The sequence below is a fragment of the Haematobia irritans genome, chromosome 3, assembly GCF_050003625.1.
Source record: "Haematobia irritans isolate KBUSLIRL chromosome 3, ASM5000362v1, whole genome shotgun sequence".
NCBI lineage: Eukaryota > Metazoa > Arthropoda > Insecta > Diptera > Muscidae > Haematobia > Haematobia irritans.
In genome coordinates, this window is record NC_134399.1 from 48,181,795 (window position 1) to 48,194,410 (window position 12,616).

The window sequence follows — 12,616 nt, forward strand, 5'->3', positions numbered from 1 at the left end:
TCTCCACCATACTTGAGTTGAAGTGCCGCTATTACTTCATTATAGTTATTTCTAGAAGCAGCGGGAATGCTTTGTATCACATCAGCAGCATTGCCCTTTAATGCCAATAGAAGTTCAATTGCTTTATCATCGTCATTCCACAAATTTCACAAGCAACCATTTCGAATTGGAATTTGAAGACATCAAACGACGTTGAGCCAACGAAAACAGGAGTTTTGATTTTTGAGCCCTCGATGACGCGCACTGGACCATCTTTAATTTCCAGCTCTGACATTTTTTCTCGATGTGTAGAAACTTCTCATCATGAACCATAATTTTCTCATCCACCGAAAGAACTTTCTTATCCAATTCCACAATTTGATTTTCCACATGTTTCTCCATGCCTTCAGAAATTTGTTGTAGTTTTTCATTGAGAATTCTAGAATTTTCTTCCAATTTTCTAGAACTTGCTTCTATTTGTATTTTTTGTATTTTCTTTCAGCAATTTTCTAGAATTTTCTTCCATTTTTCTAGAATTCTCATCCATGATTTTTCTAGAGTTTTCCTCCATCATTTTGCTCAAAACAAAATGATCATCATTTTGCGCAATGTCCATATTACGCCGTTCAAACTCTTTCAGAAGACGCTTTTGAAGCTGGGCCTTATTGCCTGTTGTCGGCAGCTCCAGTATGCTCAATTCCGTTTTTAGGTCTTCCACTCGAAGCTCATTAAACTTCATTGTAGATTTTTTTTGTTATTTCACTTCCGACAAGAATATACGATCATTAAGTTATTCATCTGGTGGCTGCCAAACACATATTCACTCACGTAGATATATGCTCGCATTACTACAACCACAATAACAAATGACAAAAGACAATGAGATGAAATGAGAATGCAAAATAACAAAGCAAAGGGGTTGTTATTCTATGAGAGAGTAAGAACTAACATTTCGATATGAAAATAACCAAACAAAAGAACATAAAAGAAATTTAGGAAAGTACTAGAAAATGATTCCAATGATTCCGAAATTTTATTGTTACAATTTGAAATTTTAAATTAACGGAAACTAATTAAAAAAAACTTAAATCTATAATTATCAAATTCGTAACAATATTGAAGAAAGGGCGAGGAAAGCAACGGTATCTTTATACTCGTGCAAAAAGGCAATAGGGAAAAAGTGTGGACTAAAACCAAAAATTGTGCATTGGCTATACACGGCAGTGGTTAGACCTATAATGCTATATGGTGTTGTAGTCTGGTGGCCGGCACTTCACCAGTCAACAAGTTTAGACAAAGTTCAGCGTATGGCGTGCTTGTGTATCTCAGGTGCATTCAGCACGACAGGAACAAATTCCCTTAATGTCATACTGCATCTATTGCCTTTAGACATTTTGGCCAAACAGTCAGCTGCAACAACGGCGGTGCGGTTGCGCGAGCTATCGCTGTGGTCGGAAAAAAGTTACGGTCACAGTTCGGTCCTCAAAATAATGCCAGATGTGCCTAACGTAGTGGATTACACTTTGGCGAGACCACTTTTCGACAAAAAGTTTGAGACTCTAATTCCCAACAGTGAGGTGTGGTGTACACGTACCTTGGGCAATAAAAGATATATAGATTTCTACACTGATGGCTCCAAATTGGATGGCAAGTGGGGTTCGGAGTATATTCTAAGGATCTGGAAATTCGAATAGCGAAAAGACTACCTAATCACTGTAGTGTTTTTCAGGCTGAAATATTGGCAATAAGAGAGGTGGTGAATTGGCTGAGAAGTAATGTTCCAACAAATATTGGCATTAATATATACTCAGACTGTCAACCTGCAATAAAATCCTTGGACTCTGTGTTCCTCAACTCGAAAACGGCCATATCACTCCTGATATCTGCTATAACGGGTCGCTGCCGGATAGGCGTTTTTGCAAAATCTATAGGCGCGAAGTATAATGACTATTGTATGAGCTGCCATGATGCGGAGGAAAAGGAATCAAGTAAACACCTCTTGTGTGAGTGTCCTGCATTTTGTGTAAGGCGTAAGCAAATTTTAGGGGCATATAGCTTGAGATTACTGGCGGACCTGGAAAACGTTAACTTAAGCAGTCTGCTAATGTTTTTGGAACAATCTGGTTGGTTCAACAGAAGAAAATAATCGAGAAGGTTCAGCGGTTAAAACTAGAAGTGCCCATATGTAATAGGTACTTTTAGTTAATGTGGTATCACAATGGACTGAATAGTCTAAGTGAGCCTGAATCTTAATCGGGCTGCCACTTTAACCTAACCTAACCTACATTATCATCCGCCTCAACAGTACCAAAGTGATTTCTTGGATAAACATTCGATTGACGTTTGGAATTAACAAATTTGTAAAATGATTTTGGATTAAGTTTCAATTCATTTTTGATTTATGATAGATAATTGTTGTATGATTGCCTATTCCACAAGCTGTATTCCGAAGGAGCGATTGAGTAATTTGCGTAATCAGTAGCTGATCCAGATTGTTTGTACTCTTTGTAAAGTTTATTCTTCCTGTTGTTTAAGTTACTTAATTTATTGTTGTTCCAAGCCGGACCAGTGTAATTAGTAACGCGAATTAATGGGACAGATTGGTCAATGAATGAATTTAAAGTTTCGTAAAATATATTTATTGATTCCTCAAGATTGTTCGCAGGAAGAATATCATACCAATTTACATTTAATAGTAAGGAGTTCACTTTTCCGTAGTCAGTTTTACTAAAACAGTATTTCTTTTCAGTTTTCGTGTCAGTTTTATTTCGCACAGATCTTGAATAAGACATATTTATATTCATACAGATAGATACTTTGACATCAACATTTGCATTCAGTTTAGATTTAATGTAGGCACAGTAGCTGACGCCATGCTCCACTATTCAGTGTGGCAGAATGTGACGGGGTAATAATAACGGGTGGAACAGCTAAAGGATTAATTTCTGTATTGTTAGTCGGGGTGGTAATATTTAAATCCTTTATAGTATTAGAATCCAATGGTGCCGGATAAATTGTCTCAGTTTCATTTTTTGATGAATTTTTATTAGTTTTAGATTTCTTCCTCTTTCTAGAATTTTCATTTGTTGATTGCAAAGCCAAATCCAAGTTAGATGAATTATCCAGAATGTTCTTAAATCTTTTAAAGCGATCCGACAGTAAATCAAAATCATTTGCAATGTCATCAAGTCTAGCTCTACAGTTCTTAAAAAAAGTCAAAAAACTCTCCATCAATCAGTTTGCACTTTTCGCAGCACCACCGAAGACCCTTATCTCCACGTAAGTTATCTATGGTTCGTGCTGCCAATTTCGCACACTTTGAATGGAAGTTTGTTGAGCAAATCCGGCACGAAATCATTTGTTCATCTAATTTAGTTATACGACACGATGATATTGGGCAAGTCATCTCAATAGTTTATTTGTTATATCAAACATATGTTATGGATTCCTAGATAATTTGAAGATTTACTAAAGTATATATACTAATTTCAGGCTTGAATTGAAATCTAAGACTCATACAAACAAAAATTCAAAGTATACTTCTAGGCATATATAAAAAATACCTTATGTGGGGTATCAACAAAATCAGAGTTGAGTTTGGCCAAACAAGTTCAGTACTTAGCTATGACAACAACCAGTGATTAGTACTTAGCTTGATCGGCAACCACAGAAACCTTTTGAAATGAGCTTTAATCAAATCATAAAGCAAAAGCAGAATAGCGAGCCGACACAGTTGAGTGTAGAGTAAGATGACTGATCAGACTTGTTAGTGTTTACCAGTTGTAACGTGGTTTTCTTCGTGGGCTGAGGTAGGCCAGTGGCCGTCCAGGGTTGTCATTTAAGGATCCACAAACCTTAAATAATAACACACTACTTATATACTTTTATGAGGTTTTATTGATAATTCTGGTTTATATACAATACAATCGTGGGTAAGGGCAATGATTGGCGACGACTGGTGGGGCTTTGACTATGAATGGTGGGCTGGGTTGGTCGGGCGATGACGAAGACTCGTGCAGCGCTGGTTGATGAAGGTGCGATGTTGCTTGGTGACGATGATGAGGAAACGATGTCGGTGGATTCACTGGATACGATGATGAATAGTGTCGGTGATAGGACGGGGTGATGCCAATCGGTGAATAGTACGGGATTGACGGTGGGGTCGGGCCGACGGTGTTCGTGTTCGGTGATAACGATGGGGTCGGGCCGACGTTGGTCGTGTGCGGTGATGACGGTGGTATCGGGCTGGTGGTGTTCGTGTACGCAGATGACGGTGGGGTCGAGCCGACGGTGTTCGTGTACGGGGATGACGATGGCGTTCGTACGCGGTGATGACGATGGTGTCGGGCCGACGGTGTTCGGGTACGGTGATAACGACGGCGACGTTGATTGTGTGGGTTGATGACGATGGTATCGGGTTGGTGATGGTCGTGTACGATGATGACGGTGGAGTCGGGCCGACGTTGATATTGTGAGTTGTTGACGATGGTGGAGTCGAGCCGGCGGTGCTCGTATACGAGGACGATGATGGTGACGGCCGGTGGAGCTCGTGCCGGTTTCTGTAACGGAAAGAGGGATAGGGGAAATACAACTGGCTGATGCGGACGAACCGCGTAAGTGAACTATTCGCGTAAGCGAACGAATCGCGTAAGCGGACGAACCGCGTAAGCAGCCGAACTGCGTAAGCGAACGAATCGCGTAAGCGGACGAACCGCGTAAGCGGACGAACCGCGTAAGCGAACTAATCGCGTAAGCGAACGAATCGCGTAAGCGAACGAATCGCGTAAGCGGACGAACCGCGTAAGCGAACTAACCGCGTAAGCGAACTAATCGCGTAAGCGAACGAATCGCGTAAGCGGACGAACCGCGTAAGCAGCCGAACTGCGTAAGCGAACGAATCGCGTAAGCGAACGAATCGCGTAAGCGAACGAACCGCGTTAAGGGGAGGGTTAGTATAGAGAGGGGGAAAAGGGAAAGGATAGGAGAAAAGTAGTCGGGAGTTCTATTCTACTGTGTTCGGATGCGAACGAATCGCGTTAAGATGAATCGGTTGTTGCTTTCGGAAGTTCGGCAGCGGTCGTTGCCACTCGCTTTACTGTTCGTCAAGCCTCGGTTAATTCATGCCATTGTCGCCGAAAGCCCACATTCTTAAGTCGGCCGATACATCAACCCAGTGAGAATAACCAACATGTAATCTCAACAATGATGGGTGATGAAAGCATGTTTCCCCTTGATACCACTTGAACCTCATGCAAGAAAGTGATTACGGTTGCAATGGTTACCGTGACGCACAGCAACCAAACGGGTACAGTGGTACGAAGGGGAAAAATGTGGTATTTATACAAATTAAAGTAATTAATCAAATCAAGGACAAAATGTGGTATTTATATAAATCAAAATAAATTAAATTAATCAAAAACAATATGTACGAGCAATTGGCTCGTTACACAGTTTAAACAATGTACATCTAAACTGACACCAATTTTTGCTGATTATTGTTTGCCTTCCAGCACTTGTAACTAGAAGGTTTCCTACAGTTAAAAGTCCGATTGATTGATTGATCACTGTTGATAAAATCAATATTTATTGGCCTTTTATATCTTATAATTACTACAGTATAAATACATTATTGTCTAGGTTGCAGATTTTGGTAATATGTAATATATGAACAAAAAATGAATAAAGAAAATTGTAACGTGCAGAAATAATTTAGGGCATTATAAAAACTAAACGTTAAGCAAATACAATTACAATGCTACAATAATGTAGGGCAATATATACAAACATAATTACAATAATGTAGGGCTATATAATTACAGTTAGTAATAAAACTTTTCATACATAATTGACGAAATCCAACAATGACTTTTGTTTATTTATCTACTCACAGGTTAAAGCAAAGACAATAAACTCTAGGAAGATAGGAAATTGGCTACTGAGGAGATCAAACCATTTACCGTGTTAGTTTCATACTCGAACCAAACGTGTATACGACAAGTATTGACATAGCATTAAAATGCAAATAAAAAGAAATTAAGTACACGAAATAAATTTCCATAAAGGGGAAAATGTAATTTTTTTGTTGTTGCCTAAAACTTAACAGTGTCTCATTAAGAAAATTAAGTTTTTCATTTAAAAAATAAAAACGAAAAACAAATAAAAAAATTAGAAACATGTATGGAACTAACATACATGTTTGCATGAACTAGTCAGCTTTATTGAAAACTCACTATCTGTCAAAGAATACACAATCGTGGCGTTTCTAGACATCGAAGTGGCGTTCAATAATGTCCATCCGAGCTCGATATTAAATGGACTGACAACTCTGAATGTTGATCCAGGTATACTTAGGCTGTTAGACGAACTTCTAATAAAGAGACGTATTTCAGCCACACTAGGGCATGCAAACATACAAAGATATGTGAACAGAGGCACTCCCCAAGGAGGAGTTCTATCACCTCTTTGGAATGATGCTATAAACAACCTTCTGGTTTCCCTAGAAAAAGAAAGGATAAAAGTGGTGGCATACGCAGATGATGTGGCGCTAGCCGTCAGGGGGAAATTCCCATCCACGATCAGAGATATTATACAGAGAGCACTCCGGATGACTGAGAAATGGGCGAAAGATAATGGTCTTGGTGTAAATCCAGCAAAGACAGAACTAGTCATGCACTGCAAAGATCGCAAAACTCCCACGGTTTGGCCCATTTCCTTAGGGGGTACTGAAATTCCCTTTGGTGAGTGTGCAAAATACCTATAATGTTATATGGTGTTGTAGTCTGGTGGCCGGCACTTCAGAAACCGACTTGTTTAGATAAAGTTCAACGTATGGCGAGCTTATGTATCTCAGGTGCATTTAGTAAGACAGGAACAGACTCCCTTAATGTCATGCTACATCTATTGCCTTTAGACATGTGGCCAAACAGTCAGCTGCAACAACGGCTGTGCGTTTGCGCGAGCTATCGCTGTGGTCGGAAAAAATGTACGGTCATAGTTCGGTCCTCAAAGTAATGCCAGATGTGCCTAACGTAGTGGATTACACCCTGGCAAAACCACTTTTCGACAAAAAGTTTGAAACTCTAATTCCCAACAGTGAGGCGTGGTGTACACAGACCCCGGGGAATAAAAGATATATAGATTTCTATACTGATGGCTCCAAATTGAATGGACAAGTGGGGTTCGGAGTATATTCTAAAGATCTGGAAATTCGAATAGCGAAAAGATTACCTAATCACTGTAGTGTTTTTCAGGCTGAAATATTGGCAATAAGAGAGGTGGTGAATTGGCTGAGAAGTAATGTTCCAACAAATATTGGCATTAATATATACTCAGACTGTCAACCTGCAATAAAATCCTTGGACTCTGTGTTCCTTAACTCGAAAACGGCCATAGACTGCCGCAAATCTCTCAACGAGATGGCTGAGCAGTACAATATTCACCTAATATGGGTGCCTGGCCATAGGAACATACCGGGGAATTGCGAAGCAGATGTGTTAGCAAGGCTAGGAACTACCTTACATATTCCAGGGGAACTAGAATCTGTTGGTATGCCTCTGGCCACCTGCAAGCTCTTACTGCGTGAGAAGGCTGTTATGATGGCCAATATTCGATGGGAAAATTGCAAGGGTTGTAAAGACACCAAGCAAATATGGCCCCATTTAAACTTAAACCGCACACTAGATATGCTAGTGTTCTCAAGGCGTCAGATAGCACTCCTGATATCTGCTATAACGGGTCGCTGCCTGATAGGCGAATTTGCAAAAACTATAGGTGCAAAGTATAATGACTATTGTATAAGCTGTCATGATGTAGAGGAAAAGGAATAAATTAAACACCTCTTGTGTGAGTGTCCTGCTTTTTGTGTAAGGCGTAAGCGAATTTTAGGAGCATATAGCTTTAGATTACTGTCTGACCTGGAAAACGTTAACTTAAGCAATTTGTTAATGTTTTGGAGCAATCTGGTTGGTTCCACAAAAGTAAATAATAGAGAAGGTTCAGTGGTTAAGACTAGAAGTGCCCATGTGTAATAGGTACTTTTAGTTAAATGTGGTATCACAATGGACTGAATAGTCTAAGTGAGCCTGAAATTTAATAGGGCTGCCACTTTAACCTAACCTAACCTAACCTAACCTAACCTAACATGGTAAATGCAACATTTGGTATGACGCAAGCCAATTTCCTATCTTCCTCAAGTTTATTGTCTTTGGGTTAAAGCGCCTTTTCTCTTTGTTTACAAAAACGAAACAACAACAAAACTGGAATCACTTGTTTAGCTTTCAATGTTTTGCAATTTTATAAAACAGCAAAAATGCAGTAAAGATACACGCAGTGACTGACAGAATTATCCCTTGTCAGCGATATATAAAGGATGTATCAACTTAGCATATATACCAGGAAAGTGGAGGGAAACAAAAGTCGTTTTCATACCTAAAGAGGGAGACGTCGCTGCGAAGGACTTACGACCTTATCCTCAATCCTGTGGAGAGGATGATCGATATTTCGACAACATGCTTACTCGAAGGGCAGGTCTAATGAGACCGCATTGCATGAATTAGTCAGCTTTATTGAAAGCTCTCGGCGTTTGAAGAAGATTTTTCTCGTGACGGACGATTTGTTACCGCCAAACGACTGCAAATTGTGTGGAGTGGTTCAAAACCACAATGGATCGGAAAACAATACCCCAGTAGCTTACATTAAAATTTTGTCTAATTTCTTGAGAATATGCATGTATTTTAGTTTTCTGTGGCTTGGTAGGATAAAAATTGTAAAGTCCGATACAAAAAATGTATAACTTATTTTATTGTGAGATTATTTATTTTCGCTTACGATTTGTTGTCGTATTTCATTCAAATGTTGGAGGAATACCTTGGACATCCAATTCTTTCGAATTTTGTGTTTTCGAAACGCATTTTATATGATCTTTATCATTATAGTTAATGAATGTAAATAAGTTATACATATGGGTTGATTTGTAGAGAAATAAGCTAAAAATAAGTATAATTTATGGAAAATAAATCTACAATTATTTCCTTCTATTTTTTTAGAATTGAAGAAATATTTACATGGCTCTTGGAAGTAGCTGAAGATTCGAAAGAATTAATAGACGGTGGGAAAATAGTGTGGTCTGCAACTTATGTATATGACAATCCCCGAGACACGTCAATAGAAGTGCCTCCGGATGACAATAAAAAACGGATAATTGCTAAGTTGGAGGTAAACAAAGATGATATACAGGCTGTTTTACCAATGTCAAAGGTAAGACAATTTATTATTTATTTATAGATTTGTTTATATTGTAAAAACAAAAATTATTTTTTTAATACTATTTTTAAACTATAAACTATAAATAGTCAACAGGTCATCTTGACCGCAATAGCTAAATTGTAAGATATCAGAGTGGGAAGTTTTAGGAAAACACCCCCTTGTTCTGATATAAAATTTCGTATTATTATTGTAGTTTTTCGGAAAATAAAGACTGAGGAGAGTTTTACGTTTTGCGAATTAGTAAACCAGAACATGGGCGATAGTAAGAAAAACTGAATGGAATTATTATGCATGAAGAAAGTAGTATGAGACTTTCTTTAAAAAAGGGAAAACTTAAAACTTGGCAGAAAGTGGCAGGGCACTTTCTTTTAATAAAATAAAAGGGAAAAGTCATAGCTATTGACTTCTTAGGCACGTAGATTTCATAGAGTAGAAATCCACTACAAATTCAATAGAGCAATGTAGGAAATAATTATCTATAGCGGGGAGAAAAAATAAAAGCGAGGCCAAGTTAAGTTTTGTAAGTACATTTTATTTTACCATCCTTTGGGCGATGTTGAGTCTTCTGCTGACGTTGAAAAAGAGGAAAAGTGAGGGTTTAATACAAGTTCTTTCTATATTAGTTGACGATGGGGATGATATGACCAACTGAAAAAATCTTCTAGACCGGAGTGGGAGTTGAACCTATGTATGGTTCCTAAAAGAAACAATTATTTCGTTAACTTGTTACGCGCCGTATATTAAATGCCACTGGCACAAGAAAACATATTTGGTTAAAGAACATATCCACAGAGTAATTGAGGCATGGAAAGATGGTCCCCTGACTAGCTCAGGCAGGTTAGATTGGTTCCTGACCCGGTGTTCTTGGCGCGTAAGCATATTGTGAAATATCGATGCCATAAAGATTTATATTCCAGAATAAGATAATTGTTCAAGGTATATAAATGAAAATAAAGTCCTGAATCGTTACATTGGTGGATATGACAGGGTGGTTTGTTATATCAAGGTACATTTTACCCCCCCAAATCACCTATGACAGCCTGAGTACCTGATATTTCAAAAGCTGTCCCTAAAAGACCAGATCCTAAAACTTATACATTTAGCCTACCTAGCATTCCTCTTAAATAATGACAATTTAGAAATTCATGTTCAATTCAATATATTTGGGTGACATATGAGGTACGAATGGATTATAAATAGTCGTGTAATAAGAAAATAGTATGATAACAACCTGAGTAAGTAATTTCATTTAACTTTTGACATAGGATTTAACTTGTATGTAAAAAAAAATTATTTCGGGGATACCAAAATGATTTTTGGAACTAAAAGGTTGATACACAGAAAAAAATTTCACGAAAAATTTTCCAATTAAAATTTTAATTGAGTTTTAAAAAATATTCAATTAAAAATTTAATTGAATCAACAAATTTTTTTAATTGAAACAAAAATCAATCACAAAAATTAATAGTATCAATTAATTTTTTAATTGGATCAATTAATTTTTTAATTGACCTTCAATTAATTTTTTAATTGATACTATCATTTCTGTGATTGAAGACATTTCAATTAAAAAATTAATTGGATCAATTAATTTCGTGATTGAATCAGAAAAAAATTTTTTGTGTGTAGATGTCGTATCATGACCAAATTTAATTTAATACCCTCACTTTCTCTGTTTTGTTTTCCTTTAAAACCCTATTTGTCAAATTACCGCTACACTTCTATAAATTGGATGATTGAGCTCAATAAACCAGTTTCGTAGAATGGTGAAAAGTAAGAAAAAACAAAAAGTATGACGACGTTTCAAAGAAGGGTATAAGTATTAAAAGAAATCATAAATCTTTGTGACACCAATCATTCCTTACATGTTAATACTAAATAGAAGAATAATAAAAATAATGTATCCATGTGGTCATTAAATTCCATATTTCAATTAATACATCACCGCGTTTTCCAATTTGCTGCAGAGACTGGTACTCTGTTAAAGCTGGGACGTGTGGTAGCCGCAACTAAACCACACGATTTAAAACGAAATTAAATAACATGCGCCATACGGCGACTTAGGGCTGATTTGATCTTGATGTGAAACTAAATGGGTTCTCCGTCCGCTGTTGTTGATGGGAAGGAAGACTTGACGATCCCTGTTGCCACCTGTTTTAGGTCTATGGTGCCGTAGACAAGCGGCGCACCGGAAAATCTATTTGTACTCGTACCGCAATTCTTGCTATGCGAAGGAAAGGATGCATTGTTGTCTATGGTGCCGCAGACTACGCGGCGCACCGAAAAAGGTATACTTGTACTGCAATTCTTGCTATGCGAAGGAAAAGGTGTACTGTTGTTTGTGGTGCCGCAGACCACGCGGTGCACCAAAAGAAGTCTCCTTGCAATTCCTGCGATTTAAGAAAGGCGGAGGTTGTCTGTTGTGCCGCAGACCAAGCGGTGCACCAAATATTCTCGCAGTTTCTAGAGAGGGAACAGGAGCTTTATGATCACAGATTTCAAATTAAGTTTTCAAGTACAAGTTGTGCGTTCTACTACGCGTTCTAGAGTCAAAGTGACTTTTTGCAAATGTTCTTTGCAAGCTTAATGCTTCTTCTTTTATGTATACCCATTTGGCAGAGCGTGTGTGTGCGAGAAAAGTTATTTGACATATCGATAGATCGATTATTCGATAACAAGGACGTGACCTCATAATACGGGTAGTTAGCAGGATCACAATGAAAACAATAACAAACTCCACTCGTCACATTAAAGTTATAGCGAGTAACAACTTCCTTGAAAGGTGCGTAGCTTTTCAGAGTGTAGGAAAGCCACCTACAAAGGCTTGCGAGTCATTCGGATCCGATTATTACCTTTCCCCTTTAAATAAAAATGTTTGCATTAAAAAATTTATACTTTTACTTTTTTGTCGTTCAACCGTCGAACTGAACGGACGTGTTTTTAATAGCGGATTATTTCATAGTAATAAGTACCTATACGAGTTTCGAGTGTGGTGGTAAATTAAGCCACCAAGCAGCGAAATTCAAATTCATCCATTGGGTTGCTAACTTCAGGGGCCAGTGGACGGGTATCGACTGATGTTATAAATTTGGACAATGACCAAGAGTTAGGCGATGTCTGGTGTCTACTCAGAGGTGCGAAAAAAGTTTCCCGGACCAAGTCCTCGACGACAAGATGCTGGATGGTATCAAGGACGATATAAGTTAATAGCTGTTATGCGCCGCCCATTTCTAATGAAAATTGAGCTCAGATGTGATGCGGGCTAAGTGGCATGAAAGTTCATTCCCATCTAGCATATCATGGGGTAGTGACGTTCTCAACCCAGAGACCACGACACATAAACATATAACCTATTTCTCATGCCTTTAACTAC

The 12,616-nt window shown here is 38.1% G+C and overlaps 1 protein-coding gene across 12 annotated transcripts in view; it reads left to right on the forward strand.

Annotated features, from left to right (window-relative positions):
- Nucleotides 1-12,616, forward strand: part of dtn (transmembrane protein 132C dtn) — a 604,515-nt gene that overhangs the window by 167,364 nt on the left and 424,535 nt on the right. For all 12 annotated transcript variants that reach the window (XR_012720543.1, XR_012720541.1, XR_012720542.1 and 9 more), the window contains one exon: nt 9,024-9,234. Coding sequence is in view for 9 of the 12 variants with exons in the window: in XM_075300564.1 (XP_075156679.1) it covers nt 9,024-9,234 (211 nt within the window). In the remaining 3 variants the exon portion in view is untranslated. The remainder of the gene's footprint in view (nt 1-9,023; nt 9,235-12,616) is intronic.